This window comes from Lissotriton vulgaris, chromosome 9, assembly GCF_964263255.1.
Source record: "Lissotriton vulgaris chromosome 9, aLisVul1.2, whole genome shotgun sequence".
In the NCBI taxonomy this organism is placed as follows: domain Eukaryota; kingdom Metazoa; phylum Chordata; class Amphibia; order Caudata; family Salamandridae; genus Lissotriton; species Lissotriton vulgaris.
The window spans coordinates 1,030,400,161-1,030,418,207 of record NC_141697.1 but is presented as its reverse complement, the minus strand read 5'-3'; the positions used below and the strand labels follow the sequence as shown (position 1 = coordinate 1,030,418,207).

The window sequence follows — 18,047 nt, the reverse complement described above, 5'->3', positions numbered from 1 at the left end:
TTCCTAGGTCTGCTGAATGCGACGAAGAGTTGGGATGACTTCCTGAATTGTCTCGTCCTATCAAGATAGAATTTTAGGCATCTCTGAAGGTCTAAAGAGTGCAGTGATCTCTCAGCCGGAAGTAGATGGGTTCGGAAAGAATGATTTAAGAACCACGGGCTCATTTAAATGGAAGTCCGAAGGGACTTTGGGTATGAATCGTGGGTTAGTACGCAGGATGACTCTGTCCTCTTTGAATTGTAAGAATGGGTCCTGGATGGATAGGGCTTGCAATTCGCCTACTCTTCTGGCCGAGGTCAGAGCAAGTAGGAGGGCTGTCTTCCACGACAGGAATTTGATGTCCGACTTGTGGATAGGCTCGAAGGGATGCCTCATCAACTGGTGAAGAACTACGTTGAGTTGCCACGTTGGAGGGACAGGTTTTGGTCTAGGGAAGGACCTAAAAAGGCCTTTTAGAAATTGTTTAATGAGCCTGTCCGCCCACAGGGAGGGGCCCCTAGAAGTTCGAGTGAACCTAGAAATTGCTGCCAAGTGGACCTTGATGGACGCATGGGCAAGGCCTGAGTGCGCCAGGTGTAGAAGATATGGCAGGAGTTGTTGGGGAGTGACCTGGAAGGGATGTAGACCTTCCTTTCCACACCAGACGCAGAAGCGTTTCCACTTGAGAGTATAAGTCTTTTTTGTGCTGTCAGCTCTAGCGTTGGACAGGACCTCTTTGCACTCTTGTGGTATGTTTAGATGACTGAACTCGCAGTAGTCAGGAGCCAGGCTGACAATTTCAGAGGGCCCAGGTTCGGGTGGAGAACCTGCCCATGAGACATCGTGAGTAGGGTCGGGTGGCTGTGAAGGCGAAGAGGCGGATGGACTGATAGACTATGGAGCTCCGTGTACCAGTGCTGCCTCGGCCAGGATGGGGCGATGAGGATCAGGGTGCAGGGCTCCGATTTCATTTTCCTGATCACCCTGGGTATCAGTGGGAATGGCGGAAAGGCGTAAGCAAACACGTTCTGCCAAGCTATGGAAAATGCATTCCCTAGTGTTCCTGGTTGGGGAAGCCTGCTTGCGAAGCTTGGGCATCTGGCGTTCTCCCTGGTGGCGAAGAGGTCTATCTGTGGTGTCCCCCACTTCGTGAAGATGTAGTCCAATGCACTCTCGTCTAACTCCCATTCGTGGGATAGGGACTGTTCTCTGCTGAGGGCGTCCGCCAGGACGTTGTCCTTGCCCGGAACGTATTCGGCTTTGAGGGTGATGCCATGTTGTAGAAGCCAGTTCCAAACCCTCTGAGATTCTCGAGAGAGAGAGAGCGTCCCTCCCTGTTTGTTCAGGTAGTGCATAGTCGTGGTGTTGTCCGTCCTGACTAGCACTGGGGAGTTTCTGATGCGCGGGAGGAACGACTGGAGCGCCAGGAAGACTGCCCGTAGCTCCAGAATGTTGATGTGGAGCTTGGATTCCTGTGGCGTCCATTTTCCGTTGGTCTGTAGTTCTTGCAGGACTGCACCCCAGCCCTCCAAGGATGCGTCTGTGGTGATGATATGCGGTTGCGCCGGAAGCAGGAACGGCAGTCCTTGCGACAGGTGTTTGTCTGATCTCCACCATTGTAGACTGTTGATCATAGGTTGGGTGACTCGTAAGCGGTCCTCGAAGGATCCCGCCGCTTGTGTCCACTGTTTTGACAGTTCTTCCTGCAGGGGGCGCATTTTTAGGCGGCAGTGCGGGATGAGTAGGATACATGACGACATCATGCCGAGGAGCGACTTGAAGAGACGGACGGTCAGAGTCTTTTTGGATGCCACTGACCTGGCCAAGGAGATGAGTTTCGACTTTCTCTCCTGTGATGGAAAGGCCTTCGTGCATTCCGTGTCCAGGGTCGCTCCTAGAAAGGTGATGACTCGGGTTGGTGTTAGGGATGACTTTTCCTTGTTGAGGGTCAAGCCGAGGCGGCGGAAAAGATGCAGACAGGCGCTGGAAGATGCGGCTGCGGCTGCTCTCGACGGAGCCTTTACCAGCCAGTCGTCCAGGTAAGGGAAGACCTGGTGACCCTGCTGGCGGAGATAGGCTGCGACAGGAGAAAGGCATTTCGTAAAGATCCTTGGAGCAGATTTGAGGCCGAAGGGGAGGACGCGGAATTGGTAGTGTACCCCTGCGACTGCAAACCTTAGGAACTTCCTGTGTCCCTTGAGGATAGGGATGTGGTAATAGGCGTCCTGTAGGTCGAGTGATGTCATGTAGTCGCCTTTTTCCAGGAGTCCCAGGATCTCTTGTAGCGTGACCATCCGGAACGACTGCTTCTTTAGAAACACATTGAGAGCTCTCAAGTCGAGAATCGGTCGCCATTTCTTCCCCTTCTTGTGGATGAGGAAGAAGTGGGAATAGAAGCCCTCCCCCATCTGGGCGTGTGGAACTTTTTCTATTGCGCCCTTCTGGAGCATGGAAGTTAGTTCTTGTAGAAGCAGCCGTAGGTGTCTGTGAGGACGCTTGACAGGTGGTGTCCGTGGAGGGTTTGAGAGGAATTCCAGAGAGTGGCCGAATTGAAGAAGTTGTAGCACCCACCGGTCTGTCGTTATTTGCCGCCAATTTTGAAGGTAAAAAGAAAGTTTTCCTCCAAGTCGCAAAGAAAGCGATGGTGGAGGGGCTGGCCAATTGGTAGAGTCATTGGCGATTGCCTGCTGGTCTCTTCTGCCCTTTTCCTCTGTAGGATGATTTGTTGAAGGAGGACTGACGTCCCGACTGGTGTTGGCGCTGTTGGAATTGCGTCTTACCCTGTGAGTATGAGTAAGAGGACTTGTTTTGATAAGAGCCTCTATAGGAGGATTGTCCCCTCCCCCTGTTGGTACGAAAGGACTGAGTGCGAGATTGCAGAGTGCCTAGGGCTCTGGCTGTGTCTGTGTCCTTCTTAATTGTAGTGAGGGCTTCGTCAATCTTCTCGCCGAACAAAATTTTGGTCTGGACCTCCTGTCTGAAAGAGGTGGCCTTAAGCCAGCCTTGGCGTCTTAGGACAGCGGCGCCTGCCAGCTGTCTGAATCCAGTCATGGCCACGTCAATGGCGCAGTCTATCAGTTCTGAAGCCGATGTTTGGCCCTCGAGGAGGAGCGAGTGTGCCTCCGCTTTAAGATCTTCTGGCAGGTCGGCAATGTAGGGCGCGATGTCCGCCCAGAGTTGGCGGTTGTAACGCCCGAGAAGGGCGATGGAATTGGCAATCTTCACCGTTGTCGCAGAGGTAGTGGAAAAACGTTTCCCAACTGCATCCAACTTCCTGCCTTCTTTATCTGGTGGTGTCGATAAAGGTGATGCAGGGTTACGCGAGTTCTTCTGCGCCGCCTGGGTGACCACAGAGTCCGCCTTGGGGTGACCTGTAAGGCATGCTGGAGCTGACGACGTAGCTCTGTATTTTTTGTCCAGTCTGGGTACGATTACCTGCAGGGAGGCTGGAGACTGCATGAGCTGCTTGCCCTGTTTAAGTAGATAATCAATGATCGGGATCGATCTAGTAGTTTTCTTAGTTGGTTCTTTAAAGTCATAGAGGAAACATTCAGTTTCCTGAGATTCCATGGACATATGGAACCTTTTGGCAGCCCTTTCCATGAGGTTATGGAAACCTCCAATATCTGCAGGCGGAGACTCAGAGGATTGCGGCTCCGGAGAGGCTGGAGAGTGAGTGACATAGTCCTGGTCTGCATCCACGTCCGTATCATCATCTCGGACTTCCCCTTCTTCATGCTCCCTTTCCTCTTCCTCGGACGAGACGGGGTCTTGAGCAGGGTCCTGTGTCCTAGGAAGAACCAGTGGAGGGGGCTTAAGTCTTGTCACCTGCGCAGGAACGGTCACAGCTGGCTGCGGGGTTGGCGGAACAGCAGGGGTGGCTTTCTGTGGAAACCGCTCTTTGTAGTCCTGAATGAGAAAGCGCAAGTCTGAAACTAAAGAGGCTGGCAAGCACACCATTGGGGTCACCTGGGTGTGAACTTGGGTAGACACAACTGGAGGAACCGATTCCTCAACCTCCTGCTCTTCGTCCGTACTCTGGCACTTGACAATCAAGTCTGAGGGGCAAGTGGCCTGGGTAAACATCTCCTCCTCCGGTTCCTGGTCCTGTAAGAGGCAGGATGGCGTCAGCTGTTGGACCTTACTAGGCGAAGTCATCTCCGGAGTAATCGGCCTTTTGGTGATTCTGATGGAGACATGGGATGTCTGAGCGTCCATTGCATGTGACAGGAGCTCGGATTCTTTCCAGGTACCAGCAGCCGTCGATATGGTCTTCGTCGACGGTGTGTCCGTCGACGACGCTCTCGTCGAAGGTGCCTTAGGTAGCTTTTCCGCTGTCGACTGCTTCGTCGTCGGCGCCGTCGTCGACGGAGTGCCCTTCGTCGACGGAGTGCCCTTCGTCGACGGCTTCGTCGACGGTGTGACTTTCGTCGATGGTGTCGTCGTCGACGTCCTCGTCGACGGTGCCGTCGTCGACGTCCTCGTCGACGGTGCCGTCGTCGACGTCCTCGTCGACGGTGCCGTCGTCGACGTCCTCGTCGACGGTCTTGTCGTCGACGGTGCGGAGGATGAAAGCGGTCTTCCTGCTGACGACGAGTAAGTTAGAGTCGTCGATGAGGAGGACGCCGACGATGCCATCGTCGTCGATACCGTCGTTGTCGATGTAGAGACGGTCTTAAGCGATGAGGTGGTCGTCGATTGCGCCGTCGTCACCGTAAGCAGTGGTTGCTTCCTGGGGACAGGAAGGTCCTTGCTAGATACGGCAGGCTTGCCCTCTGAAGACCTTTTGGACTTCTTAGGAGGGGTTGCTGAGCGGCCAGGCGAGGAAGCCCTAGGCCTCCTCAGGGAAAACTGTGAGGCGCCAGACATGCTCTCACCTTCGGAAATGAGGTCGCCTTCCGGTTTGTCCTTAAGCCTGTTCAGCCAAATTAGAAGTCTCCCTTCCCGGTCTTTCTGGGTCTTGACGGAGAACTTACGGCAAATCCTGCAGTCTATAGACTTGTGGTGAGGATAGAGGCAATATAGGCATTCCTCATGTTCGTCGTCCACGTGGAGCCTCAGTTTACCACAGGAGGCACAGGGACGGAAAAGTGCTCTCTTCTTGACATCAGCCATAGCAAGAAAGTCGAAAAAACTGTGAAGTTTGAAGAAAAATCCAAAATTCCTGAGGAGAACTCAGGTGGAGACTCCCTAGCACAACGTGCGGTAGAAAATCTGAGAGACTGAGGCTCCTCACAGGAAGGTTCTAGAGGGAGGTAGTTGCTGATTGGTTGTTTCTTTTACTTTGGTCCTTTTTTACAAAAGGACCCAGATAGGCTACCAAGGTGGGACCCTGGAGCCTACTCTATTTGGTCCTTCCTGCATAAGGACCTGGATAGGTTACTAAGGAGAGCCCCTTAGACCTAATCTCTTTATGTATGTCTTAGGACATTACTTTTTTATATACCGGAGGCTCCCGTCTCGACGACGGGGAATGATTCAGGCATGTGAATCTATGAAAGACACCCAAATACTGGATAATAGCACTTTTAGAAAGTTGGTATTTTCTTGGGTAACCATCCAGTGTGCCTCTGCTAGGTTTGTGCATTGCATGTCTGGCTTTTGGATGACAGGGGGTGGAGAGGGGCAGCTGCTCCAGAAGTCTGATCAGACAGGGCTGGGCTGAATAGACCTGGGCTGCATTTAGAGTAGGGGGAGGAGATTTCTCTTCACCTGAATGTGCCTGGTGAGCGTTCAACAATGCTGTCCCCACCTCATGCTAGGATGCTGCACCAGTGAGAACACAACTGGTTTTGGCAGGGTACAGACACTCTCGGCCTTCAAAGAACAAATGATTTTTGTGTATAAAAAGAATGGCCCAAACCCCAAATTTTTTGATCACTTCAGGGAATCAAGAGAAACCTTTGCCAAGCAGAAGAGCCGAAGATGCTGAGGAGGAATACTGCCCCTGTGCTGTTTGCTCTCTGGGGTTGGCCTGCAGTGGCTACTTGCTGCTAAGGAAAGGAGTGTAGGACTTTTGTTGTTTGCTTTGTCACCTGCTTGAAAAAAGATCTCCAAGAGCCTGAAACGGAGCTTGCCTCCTGTTATGAAGTCTCAGGGTCAAAAAGACTTCCCCAGGAGCTCCCCTGAATTTCCTTGCTGGGAATTCTAATCTGCAAAGAGGCCCCTGCTGCTGTTCTGGACCTCTACAGACTGTTTTCGGCTGGGAGCTGGAAAATCGACGCAACTTCGAAGAAGCAAGATGCATCCGTTTCTGACTGGACTGTACTATTTCGGCCCATGTTGTTTTTCTCTGTTTAATATGCTGATCTATTCATCGGCCGAGCTTCTCGCTTTACGCCTCCCTCTAGGGAACTGTTCCCATATCTTTCCCGGTGGTCGGAAATTAAGGAAAGGCTGTCCGTCATGCGCGTGGCGGTTCCCGGCTGCAGATGGAACCGGACAGGACAATACATCTGTCTCTTTTCAATGTCTTCTCCTTAACACCAGGTCCGTTACTTGCCACTCTCTTAATATTTGGAATTTGCTGTATAACTCCAATATTACGTGCTTGTTTTTGACTGAGACCTGGTTAGGTGATTTTTCCGCACCGGACCTGGTCAATGCTATCCCTCCGGATTATAACATCTTTAGGAGGGATAGAACACTGGGTAGAGGAGGTGGAGTAGCTCTCATTGTGAAAAAGAGTATTTCCTGTTCAACCTTTCCGGTGGAGAATATTCAGGGCTGTGAAGCACTTGGCTTCACCCTACATTTTTCCCCTCTCCAGGCTTGTACTGGGATACTTTTGTACAGAACCCCCGGATCAACGGGACCATTCTTTGACAAATTGCAAGTAGCTCTTTCAGTTCCCTGTCTTAGGTCTGATCATTGCATTCTTCTCGGAGATCTTAATGTCCATATGGACATTAGCTGTGACCCCGACGCTACTAAACTTATTGATATCACGGCTCCATTAGGGTTATCTCCGTTTGTGAAAGGTCCTACACATAACAAAGGCCATACCTTAGATCAGGTATTCTCAACGAGACCTATCTCTGTCTGTGCTATACAGCCAGTACTCTGGTCGGACCATTTTTTAATCTCCTTCTCTCTGCCTGTCACTGCCCTTATTCGGGAGAGAGAGGTTGAGACTACGCGGGCTTCACGCCCGTTTCATCTGCTCTCCGGGGACATGCTATCTGAGGCTCTTATCACCTTTCCTTGTCCCCTTTTGGGAAGTTTGGAAGAGAATCTTGTCCTCCTCCAAAAATGGCTTTTAGCCAGATTTGAGACTTTAATCCCCGCTAAGACACCTAAACCAGGAGAGCGCAGAGCGTCGGCCCCATGGTTTTCTCCTCAGTTGAGGACACAACGACAGGAGTGTAAAAGGGCTGAGAGGACCTGGAGGCGGGCCTATGATCCAATTGAGAAAGTGAAATTTCGTGCAGCAATTAAAGCCTATCATCAGTCAATCTGGGATGAAAAAAAGGCCTATTTTGAACATCGTATTGATGAGGCTGATAATGTCTGCAAAGAAATTTTTAAAGTGGTTCAGGATTTTACTTCTCCTGCTGTATGTACCCCTAAACACACTCACACGGACTCTTGGATACAACAACTAGCCATATTTTTTGTTAGTAAGATCACCGATATCCAGGCCTCTCTCTCCAGTGCTCAATCGGACTTGAGCCATCTAGTGCCACCATGCTCTGTGGAAGGTCACGGTCCTTTCCTCTCCGAATTCCCTAACATGGATCTTAGTACATCTTTGGAGCTTTTATCAGGCTTGAAATCCGGCTCTCCTTTAGATCCATGTCCGGCTAAATATTTGGGGAAAGTGGCATCCGCCATTAACATCTTGGTGAACCCCCTGCTGAATACATCTTTGTCGACAGGGGTGGTGCCGCAGGCATGGAAGCGTGCCATGATTCTACCTCTACTCAAGAAACCCACCTTGGACCCCCTCATCCATGCCAATTACAGGCCAATCTCCCTTCTCCCTGCTCTGGCGAAAGTGGCCGAGCGACACGTGCACAGGACAATTTCCAGTTTCATCGAAGGAAACGACCTGTTGCACGCCTCGCAGTCCGGATTCCACGCTAATTTTAGCACGGAGTCGGCCCTGCTTGAGGTCACCGATGCCATCAGGGAAGTACTCGACTCTGGGGGAAAGGCCGTGTTAGTCATGCTTGACTTGTCGGCGGCTTTCGACACCGTTCCTCATGAGGTCCTCCTTGCAAGACTCTGGGAGTGTGGCCTTCGCGGAACGGTGTGGAATTGGCTAAAATCTTTTCTGGCCGACCGCCGACAAACGATCTGGGCGCCTCCCTTTTCCGCTGATATGGCTCCGCTAGAGGTGGGAGTCCCGCAGGGCTCCATTCTCAGCCCTATGCTGTTTAACATCTTTATGGCCCCTCTGGCGGAAGTCGCGGAATCATTTGGCGCCCAGATCGTGTCATATGCTGATGACACCCAACTCCTGTTCACATGTGATAGGGGTGGGTTTTTCAATGGCAGACAGATCAGGGACTGCCTTGGTGCGGTGTTTGAGTGGTTTAGATGTCATGGCTTAAAATGCAACTCAGACAAGTCAGAGCTTCTCTTTTTCGGTTGCGCCCCTGAACCCGATTGGAAATCTTGGTGGCCACAAGATATGTTTCCTCCTGATAAGGTCTCTTTTAAGGCCAAGAATTTGGGAGTGATAGTAGATTGTGAACTATCCTTTAGACCTCACATCCTGTCTCTTGTTGGGAAATGCTTCTGCATTTTACGGATGTTGAGGAAATTTCTTCCTCTACTTTCACTTAACCACAGGAAAACAGTTGTTCAGGCATTGATCGGTTCACGACTGGACTACGCAAACGCTCTCTTTTTGGGTCTTCCGAAATATCTTATGACCCGTTTGCAAGTTGTCCAGAATTCGGCAGCCCGTACCATCTTTGGACTCCCGAGGAGAGCTGGTGCCACTGCCTTATTGAACACTCTACATTGGCTACCCATCTCCAAGCGAATTACTTTCAAATGCCTGACTGTGGCCTTTAAGGCCCTTCATGGTATTGGCCCCAAGTATATTGGGAAACGTCTTTCCCGGTATGCACCGAGCAGGACCCTCAGGTCATCTGGTCTGTCTATGATGACTGTTCCTGTAATTCGTCGCGCACGATTGGGAGGTCGGTCTTTCCGCTATTTAACACCTAAAGTTTGGAACAACCTACCACTGTCCTTGAGACAGGCTCCCTGTCTTCTTGCCTTTAGAAAGGACCTGAAAACATGGCTTTTTATGAAATAGACCCTTTTCATTCTCTGCTATTTTCTGTTGTGTGATTGCCGTTTTTATGCTGTTATTCTTTGCTAAAGCGCCGGGATGCTCCCCGGAGTAGCCGTGCGCTATAAAAGAAATAAAATAACATAACATTCTGACGCATCGCCGAAAAAACCGTCGCATCCCAGGGACTTTGTGAGAAAAGTATCACATCTGTAATTTTTCCTGAACTGAACTATTTCTACCATCTGAACTCATATTTTTAATACTGTCTTGTGGGTTTCTTGTTGTTTGGTCTTGTTTTGGTTTAGATAAAGATTACTTATTTCTCTAAACTGGTGTGGTGTCCTGTTGTAGTGTTTTCACTGTTTTACTGTATGTGTTCACAAATGCTTTAGACACTGCCTCTGAGATTAGCCTGCCTGCTCGTGCCAAGGGGGTAAGCAGGGTTTATTTTAGGAGTGTATCCCCTTACCCTGACTAGAAGCTAGGGTCCCTATTTGGACAAAGGTACCTACCTCTGCCAACTAGAGACCCCCCATTTCTAACAGCTACTCTAACCCACTCCCGGAGAGGTTTATCATAAACTGCACCAAATATGTCATGCAGATTCCACTGTACATCTGATATGTACAATGTTTTACGAGCATGTATTTTTTAAATAAAAATATATTAAAAAGCAGTAAATATGTATGATTAAATGTGCCACTTGCATTGTATTACAGTAATTGCAGGAGGACTTCTGTAAGCTTGAAATCAGGTAAAATGATTCAAGAAACTAGGTCTACTGCTTGAACAATTAATAGTTTGAAATACGATGTCTTAAACATTCTTCACATTTTAAGTCGTCAACCATTATATAATCAAGTAATCGTAGAAACTCCACACCAGCCTAAAGCTTGAAATAAATAGCACCTCTCAAACAAGCACTGGCAAAGGAAATAGATCAGGCTTTATAGTTCTAAAGAATAAAAATATAGAGATACTCTAAGATGGGTCATGTTACTATGCACCACACCTCTTTCTCTGGATCCACCTTTTTATTTTCTAAGAAAAATCACAATCACTTTTTAGGAGCAAAATCAACTTTGGCACACAGTAAGCAGGATTGTGGTATCACAGTTAGGTGCAAAAGTACTGTGTTGCAACATCAACGGGCGGGTGAAAAATCGCTCAGGTCAACATTTTCACTCATAGGAGCTCAAATCATATTGGAGAACAAATCACATTTAGGTGCAAAGTCAGCAGGGGAATGGAAACACCTTTTTGCTGAAATGCCACATTTAAAGGAAATAAAACATTGGGGAGAACAAGTACAGACAGGTGCAAAATCACCTCTGTTACAATGTCGGCAGGATGATCTATGTAGGTGCAACAACACAGAAAATGCTGTAGTAAGTGGTCATATTAGGTGTAAAATATGTACAGAAGATTGACATCAAATTTGGTTGACAGCATATTGAGGTGCAGAATCACTCTTTGTCCAAAGTAATCAGCATTGTGGTGCAAAATCACATTTAGGTGTAGCATACACAGAACTGTGCTAAAAGCACTTTTAGAAAAATAAGTACTCCTCCGCTGCAGTGCATGGCGCTCTCCAAGTATGTGGATTGGAAGATATGAGCTCTGGCATGCCGCTACAGTGGTATACAGACAGAGCTAAAAGGGATCATAGAAGTGTGAAAAGTTCTTGTGTAATATATTTTACCCAATAAGGCAAAATATGAATTTCATGCAATTGAAGATTCAGCTGTTTATCCAAAAAGCGTCGCTATGAAAGTGTTATGATTGGATTTCTTGAACCAAAACTATGTTTGAGACAGAAATCCTTCAGACTGCTTTGCCTCAATTGGTGAATGATGGTGAATGAGGAGAATTATCCAAGCAGGTTCACCAGGACACTAACCTCTCTCTGTGCAGATCAGTTAACTTCACACCAGTCAACTCTGCCAGTTCTTCCACAGATCCAATGCAAACCACCTGTGGAAAGAAATTGAAATGTACGCACATCTGTCATAACACTTTAAATATATTCCAAAGATTGTTAACAGGTTTCACATCGTAGAAGGTACACACTAAAAAGATAAAGACTTCAAGGCATTTGGTACTAATAATGCATATTAGTAAAGTGCTTGTATGTTATTGGCCCTTGCCATTGGCTTAGATAAACGCTGGAGCAAACCTTTAATGGCGGGCATATCCCTCTCCCATGCTGCTACAATACTTTTAAGTGATAGTTCCAACAGACTATGTTAGCGGCACAGCGGAGACAACATCGATGTCACCTTGGTAATGAGGTTCTGCGTGTGAACCAAACAAAGCAATCTGTATGAAATTGATCTATGCATATGGAGTCAGGGCTGAACGTCTGACACTGAACAAGCAGGTGGGAAAACTGTACTGGGCATTTGAAGCCAAACCTGCATTCTGGATCAAGCATTTGGTGATGCTATCTGGGTACTGGGCCTTTAGGACCATCACTATTAATGCTATGGCAATGCTGAGCACTTGAAGCAAGACATGGGGATGCAGCAAATGACATGAGACGGATTACTCAGCCTCCACTAGGCATCTGAGGCTTCACTAGGCATTTGACTACACAAGGGGGAAGACTACTCCAGGAATTTGAGAAAAAAACAGCATTTGTAGAGGTTGTACTGAGTAGTTGTGGCTACCTCAGAACATACGATGCTGTATCCCGCATGGAGATAATTGGACATCTGAAGCTATACCTGGGTAATTGGATTATGTCTGGGAAATTTGGAGTCATGACTACGCAGTGCTGTAATTATGAAATTGAAGAAGCATCTGAACAGTTGAGGCGCACCTGGACATCTGGTGCGGTGCCTGGACAATTAAAGGGCTGTTTTAGTAGTTAATGGCGTAAAATACCCGTTACTTACATGTTGCAGTGATTTTGACCTTGAAGCTCATCTAGTTTCCCATACTGTGCAATATTCCACCTCTAGTGGTTAGATCCAGCTGCATTCCCAATCTTTCAAACCTTTTTACATTTAAGGTGCTGACATTGGTGGAGTCCGTATGACTCACCATAATGTCAACCATAATCCCACAAAGCCCCAATCGTGATTTTTATTTTAGATTCTTGGTGTATTTTACTTTTATTGGCAAGTACTCCCCTCCTTCACTAGGGAGGTAGGAGCTTTACAGGTGAATCTAGTGGAGCTGTACACCCATTAGCTGATTAACTAGTATCTTCTCTATTGTGGTGGGGAGCACCCACTGTTTGTAAAATACCCCTCACACACCAAAAGGACCCTTGGTGTCATGCTTCATCATTGGGGTCTTCGCACCCCTCTACGGGATGCGGCGTGCTACTACCCACGACTACGCGGGAGCACTTACTTAGATGGATATGTGTGGTGCGTGTGAGGGTTTCAAAATTATGTCCGTGAGTGGTGAGGTTATAAAGTGAGTGATGATTAAAAAGGACCTGGCTCGTGGGGTAGACAAAGTTTTTTAAAGGGCCCCCGGGCTGGTACTGTTAAAAAGGTGAAAATTGAGGTGTTTATGCAATGCAATGTGCATCACCTCCTGTGTGTGTCAACATGTTTCGGAGTCGGAACTCCTCCTTCAGGACAGGGTACACAAATCCCCACCTTACTCACGTTTCTCTACTTAAAATTCTGTTTATTAACAAAAAGTGCAATGTGGTGCAGGCTATAATGTACCTACAACATATATGCCGATGGTTTCTGCTATTTGCAAAACCTGAAAAGGAAGGGGAAAAAAAGTATTCTGGTAATCCACTCCTTATCATTTGTGAGGTACAGTGACCAATGGCAAATATATATATATATAATTATATATAGTGTGGGCTCCGTTCACTAGACACATGATGTCATTCTACTTGTGATGTCGTGCCTTGTGAAAAAAGAAAAAACGGACAAGACATACATACATACAACATAAAACTCACGCTCTACTTGTTAAAATTACTTCTCCTCCTGTGACATATTCGTAAATGGAGGGTTAAACGATAGCACATTTAAAAGCCTACTTGTTTTTGTCATCAGAGGTGCCTCATGAGCCTCTGTACGTAGAGGACCTACAAATATGTAAGTAAAACGAACCCTGAAACTCTGCATTATTCACAGGTAGCGAATCAGCACAACAGTCAATGTGGAATGCCTCTACATTGGTAATATGTAACGGCCATAGCTGCAATTCATCTGGCACCAAGTTAATGATATTATTAATAAGTCTACCCAGCGCCACATGATATATCACTCAAATATCAGCTTCAAATATATTTTGGAAATGCAATCATTCTTCTCCAGACATCATACATATATAAGTTCAATCAAGCAAAGCCGTCTATTTTAGTAGGTTTCGCTGCACACGGGAGAGCTACTTACTGGTAGAAAGGTCCCAGTTACTTATGATCTAGTCGTTAGAGAAGCCTGTTCTAATCTAATTGGCACCGGGCACTAGGACAAAACACACAAAGTCTTGGAGGCAGACTAGTGGCAGACCTCCCATGAGCTAATTAATTAATTTGACCCACTCTTCAACAAAGATAAAATGTAGTTTAAATATCTCATCAAGTAAAATGCACTGCACACTGGTGACTAGGCATACCTGGCATAAAACATAATTCAACGTATACCAAATAGACTCCTCATATCCACCACCATCCCTAACCTGGCAGTTCCAAAGTCCAGTTCCCACTTGCCAGTGATCACTTGTTCACAGCTTCTGCCCCTCATGGCACCCCACCACCATTTCAAAACACCTCTTCTCCCAATCAAGTCACTTATATCAGAAAGTGGTGGTCTTCCCCACTTCTGTGACCAGCTACATTTGCACCAAGAATCTCCAAGTACCACTGTCTAACTTTAAAGCCAAAAAAACGTTGTTTGTCTCACAAATTTGGCATACAAATGAGTGTGTCAGTATCTGCTGTGTCTAATATTCCAATTGTAGCACATCCAGCTATCACCACATAACCTATAAAACCTACTCTTAAAGCCCAGTGACACTTTTTTACAAAAAGTAAAATGTATACATACAAAAATACCAAAGCCGATGCATTTGTCTTACAACTGCAAGTGCCTCTTCAGTGTATGGAGAGTTTAAGTGTGAAGTACTAAGAGAGGGTAGATACAAGAATAAGTGAATGATTGGATCAACAGATGCGTTCATGCATGCACTCACCTACTGTATATTCATGCATTATCACTCGGGATCTATTTCATCCACCCATTGTCTCAATTTTGCAGTTATCCACTCGTCCATCTACCATACGATGCACATAAAAAATCACCTATGAATCACTTTCAGCCAGACCTATTGGATTTGTGAATGCTGGATGAATTGATCTTTCTGGGCAGGCGGCCACATAGATCATAGCCCACAGTACCCCAATGTAGTACTTTGAGCATTAACCGAATTGTAAATGTTTTATGCAGACTATTTTAGGCCCCTTTTCAAATGCCATAGCTAGTGATTTGTGCCCATTCGTCTCAACCCCATAAATAGTAATCGAGTAACTATCATTGTAACACTTTTTTGCCAGTAAGCAGGAGCTGCAGCAAACTGAAAGGAAACAATTGTGAAGATACTTCTATGAGAAATGACAATTTAAGACTTCCCTTAAAACTAGAGAATCTGGAACAGAATTAACCAGGAAGAGTACGCTGTTCACCGCTGTAGCTAAAAAAATAGGTAGTTTAAGATTAAGGCACGATTCAGAATTGACTAGGCTAATTTCCACTTAGGAGATTTGCCAAAGCCAGACATTTTTCAAACGACTAACATGAGACTACATTAGACCAACGTCTTTTACGAGGAACTTGCAGGGTTGAACAGTCTGCATGGCATTAGAAATCTTTTGTCTATGAAGCCCTTCAAAATGACTGTCCGTCCGTATCAAACACACCAATAATTACTGAGCGTTCAGCAGGAGGAACCAAGCCACCTGCTGCAGCCTCATGACAGGCATCACTGCCTGCCCGCCGCCCCACTCCCCAGCTAATGCACAAAGCTCCAATGCTATGCCTCCCATAACAGTTGATATTATATTATGCCTTTGCCAATGAAAGAGTTCATGTCGGGAGAAAAAAAAATGATTTGTGAGTCATCTCCATTATCTGACAATTATGCTAGAATCGTGCGGCTGAAATTAAACGGTAGCGTAGGTCCTATTGATTTTCAATGCATTCTCTTTTAATGTCAATTAATTCACATTTCTGTATTAAATAATGAATGTCAGTTAATCGTTCGTGCTATAATTGACTCGGTAAATTGAAGGCTCGAACGTGATCATTTTTCAATTGAGGCACAATCAAATTCTTCAAATAGTTCTGCTTTACAGAAAATGAGCTTCAACCTACAACCCACCTAAAATGTCTTTACTTTGTCTTTTATACAAAAAAGAAATTGAACATGGAGCAAATTTCCAAGGAGGCGGATAAAAAGTTGCCGTTTACTTGTTATAGCGGACCACCTTAGAATTCTACTGTGGGTAAAAATTAATGGGAACATGAATCAGAGGGGAAAAACATTTCACTTTCCTGTATTAAAAACGGGCGAAAATGGTCCAAACAATGCTGTAAGCAGAGCAATTATCTTTGTTTAAAATGGATTATTACTATTGCCATACATCGTATATGTTGTATGTGATGCTGCAAAAAAGTCACTTGAAATAAAGCTGCTGAAAGACCCATTCATCTTCTGACAACCTATATTAAAGAGCATGGATGCCAGAATTGAGCCTTGATGCACCAAGAAAGGGTGGACAGGGTCTTACAAGAACCCATCTATATAAAGTGGGAACACCGAGCAAGAAAGAAGTAAAAGCAATACAGGACCCTGGCCTCCAAGTCCATTCAGTGTGACATGGTTGTCAGAGAGGGCCCAGGAAGAAGTGTATCAAATGCTGATAAGAGGAAAAGATGACATGCATCACCATCATCTAAAGGGGGGAATCAGTCGGTCATTGTCTGGATGATGGCATACTCTGTGCAAACACAAAAAGATGATGGACGGAGCGGTGAAACTTTTCAGACACTCATCCCAAGTCACAGATCTGGGTTTAATCCATCATCGTTGTTAGATCTGGGGGTCTCTAGTTGGCAATGGTATTCACCTTTGTCCAAATAGGGACCCTTACTTCTAAGTCAGGATAAGGTGATTACACTCCTTGATAACTCCTGCTCACCCCCTTGGTAGCAGACAGGCTTATCCCAAAGACAGTGTGTTAAGCATTTGTGAATATACACAGTAATACAGTGATAACACTACAGATGGACACAACACATGTTTTATAAAAATAAGTATTCTTTATATAGACTTAAACACAAGACCACAAACAACAAAATCCACAATACTACACTTAGGATTACTTAAAAGATGATGAAAGTCTCTTAGTTAAAGTTAATGGTAAATGCGACAAAGTTCTCAACAAAGTACCTGGATGCGCAACACAAAGTGAACAAAAGGCTCACAAAATGGGAGATGCATCGGTTCCGTGACCCGGGGGAACGGTTGCGTACTTCCTCAGTGCTTGCTCAGAGTAGGGGACTCGTCGTGAGACTTACCGGTGCGGAGGTGATGCGTAGATTCTCAGCCTGCGGGCCCGTTGGGGTGCGCAAGATGGCGCCTTGATGCGATGCGACGATCCAGTTGCGATGCAAGAAGATGGCGCCCTTGATGCGGCGATTCGATGACGTCTTGGCAGCCTTGCGACGACTCTGTACTTTGGAACCGCGACAGGCCCTGCTAATCGCTTCTCCGGTGATGCGATGGCGACTCTCTCGATGGCGTCACGCTTCTCCGGTGATGCGACAGAAGGCAGCTTCGATGAACACACGCTTCCAGGGAGATGTGACTAAGGCTCGCTTCTCCGGCGTCGCGACGATTTCAGCGACGACACGCTTCTTCTCGATGCGTCGCGCTTCCAGCTCCCAGAGGCACGCAAGTGACTGGAGTCAAATTTCCCAGCAAGGAAATTCAGGAGGGAGCTGAAGGTGAAGTCTTTTGTCCCGGAGACTTCAGCAGGAGGCAAGCACAGTTCAAGCCCTTGGAGAATATTCTGCAGATAAAAGTCCTTCCAAAGTTCCTTCTCCTTTCCTTGGCAATGAAGCAACCACTGCAAGCCAACCCAGTAAACAGCACACTGGCAGAGGGGCAGTCCAAACTCCTGCAGCTTCCTTGGTTCTTCTCCTTGGCAGAAAGCTTTCTTGTTCCAGAAGTGATCTAATTTCTTGGGATCAGGGTCTCAGTGTTTATACCCCACATCCTTTGTTCCCTGGAGGCAGAGAGGCATCTGCCTAGTCCAAACCAGTTCCTGAGCACTTTGTTTACATGACTCTCTTCTTCCTTTCCCTGTGTAGGGCAGAGACATCAGCCGCCCCACAGGAGGTGGAGCCAGCACAGGGGAGGGAAGATTCAGCTCTGGAGAACTCTGTTGACATGATTTCTCCTCTCCTTTCACAGTGCAGGGAAGAGACATTAGACAAGCCACAGGGGTGGAGCCAGCATTGTAGAGGGAAGACCCAGTCAAATTCAGGTCCCAGGTGCACTCCTTCCTCCCATCTGGATGTAAATCTTTCTATTCACCAGTGGGCTGTTCCAGCCGGTCTCCTGGAATTCCTCAGCCCTGTCACTAACAAACCCAGACAAGGACAACCCAGCAGAGGCAGGCTCAAATGGTTAGGCAAGCAAATACCTGCTTTCTAAAAGTGGTATTTGCAAACACAGAATATTAAAATAAACTTTACTAAAATATGTACTTTATTATTCTGAGTTCAGGCATACTAAATCCGAATTGCTACCATGTTCCCTGGGTCAGTTAGGATTA

The 18,047-nt window shown here is 46.7% G+C and overlaps 1 protein-coding gene across 1 annotated transcript in view; it reads right to left on the bottom strand.

Annotated features, from left to right (window-relative positions):
• The window catches only part of IARS1 (isoleucyl-tRNA synthetase 1), a 553,819-nt gene that overhangs the window by 341,299 nt on the left and 194,473 nt on the right, over positions 1-18,047 (bottom strand). Inside the window, exon 15 of the mRNA XM_086938943.1 lies at positions 11,130-11,203. Coding sequence (XP_086795069.1) covers positions 11,130-11,203 — 74 coding nt within the window. The remainder of the gene's footprint in view (positions 1-11,129; positions 11,204-18,047) is intronic.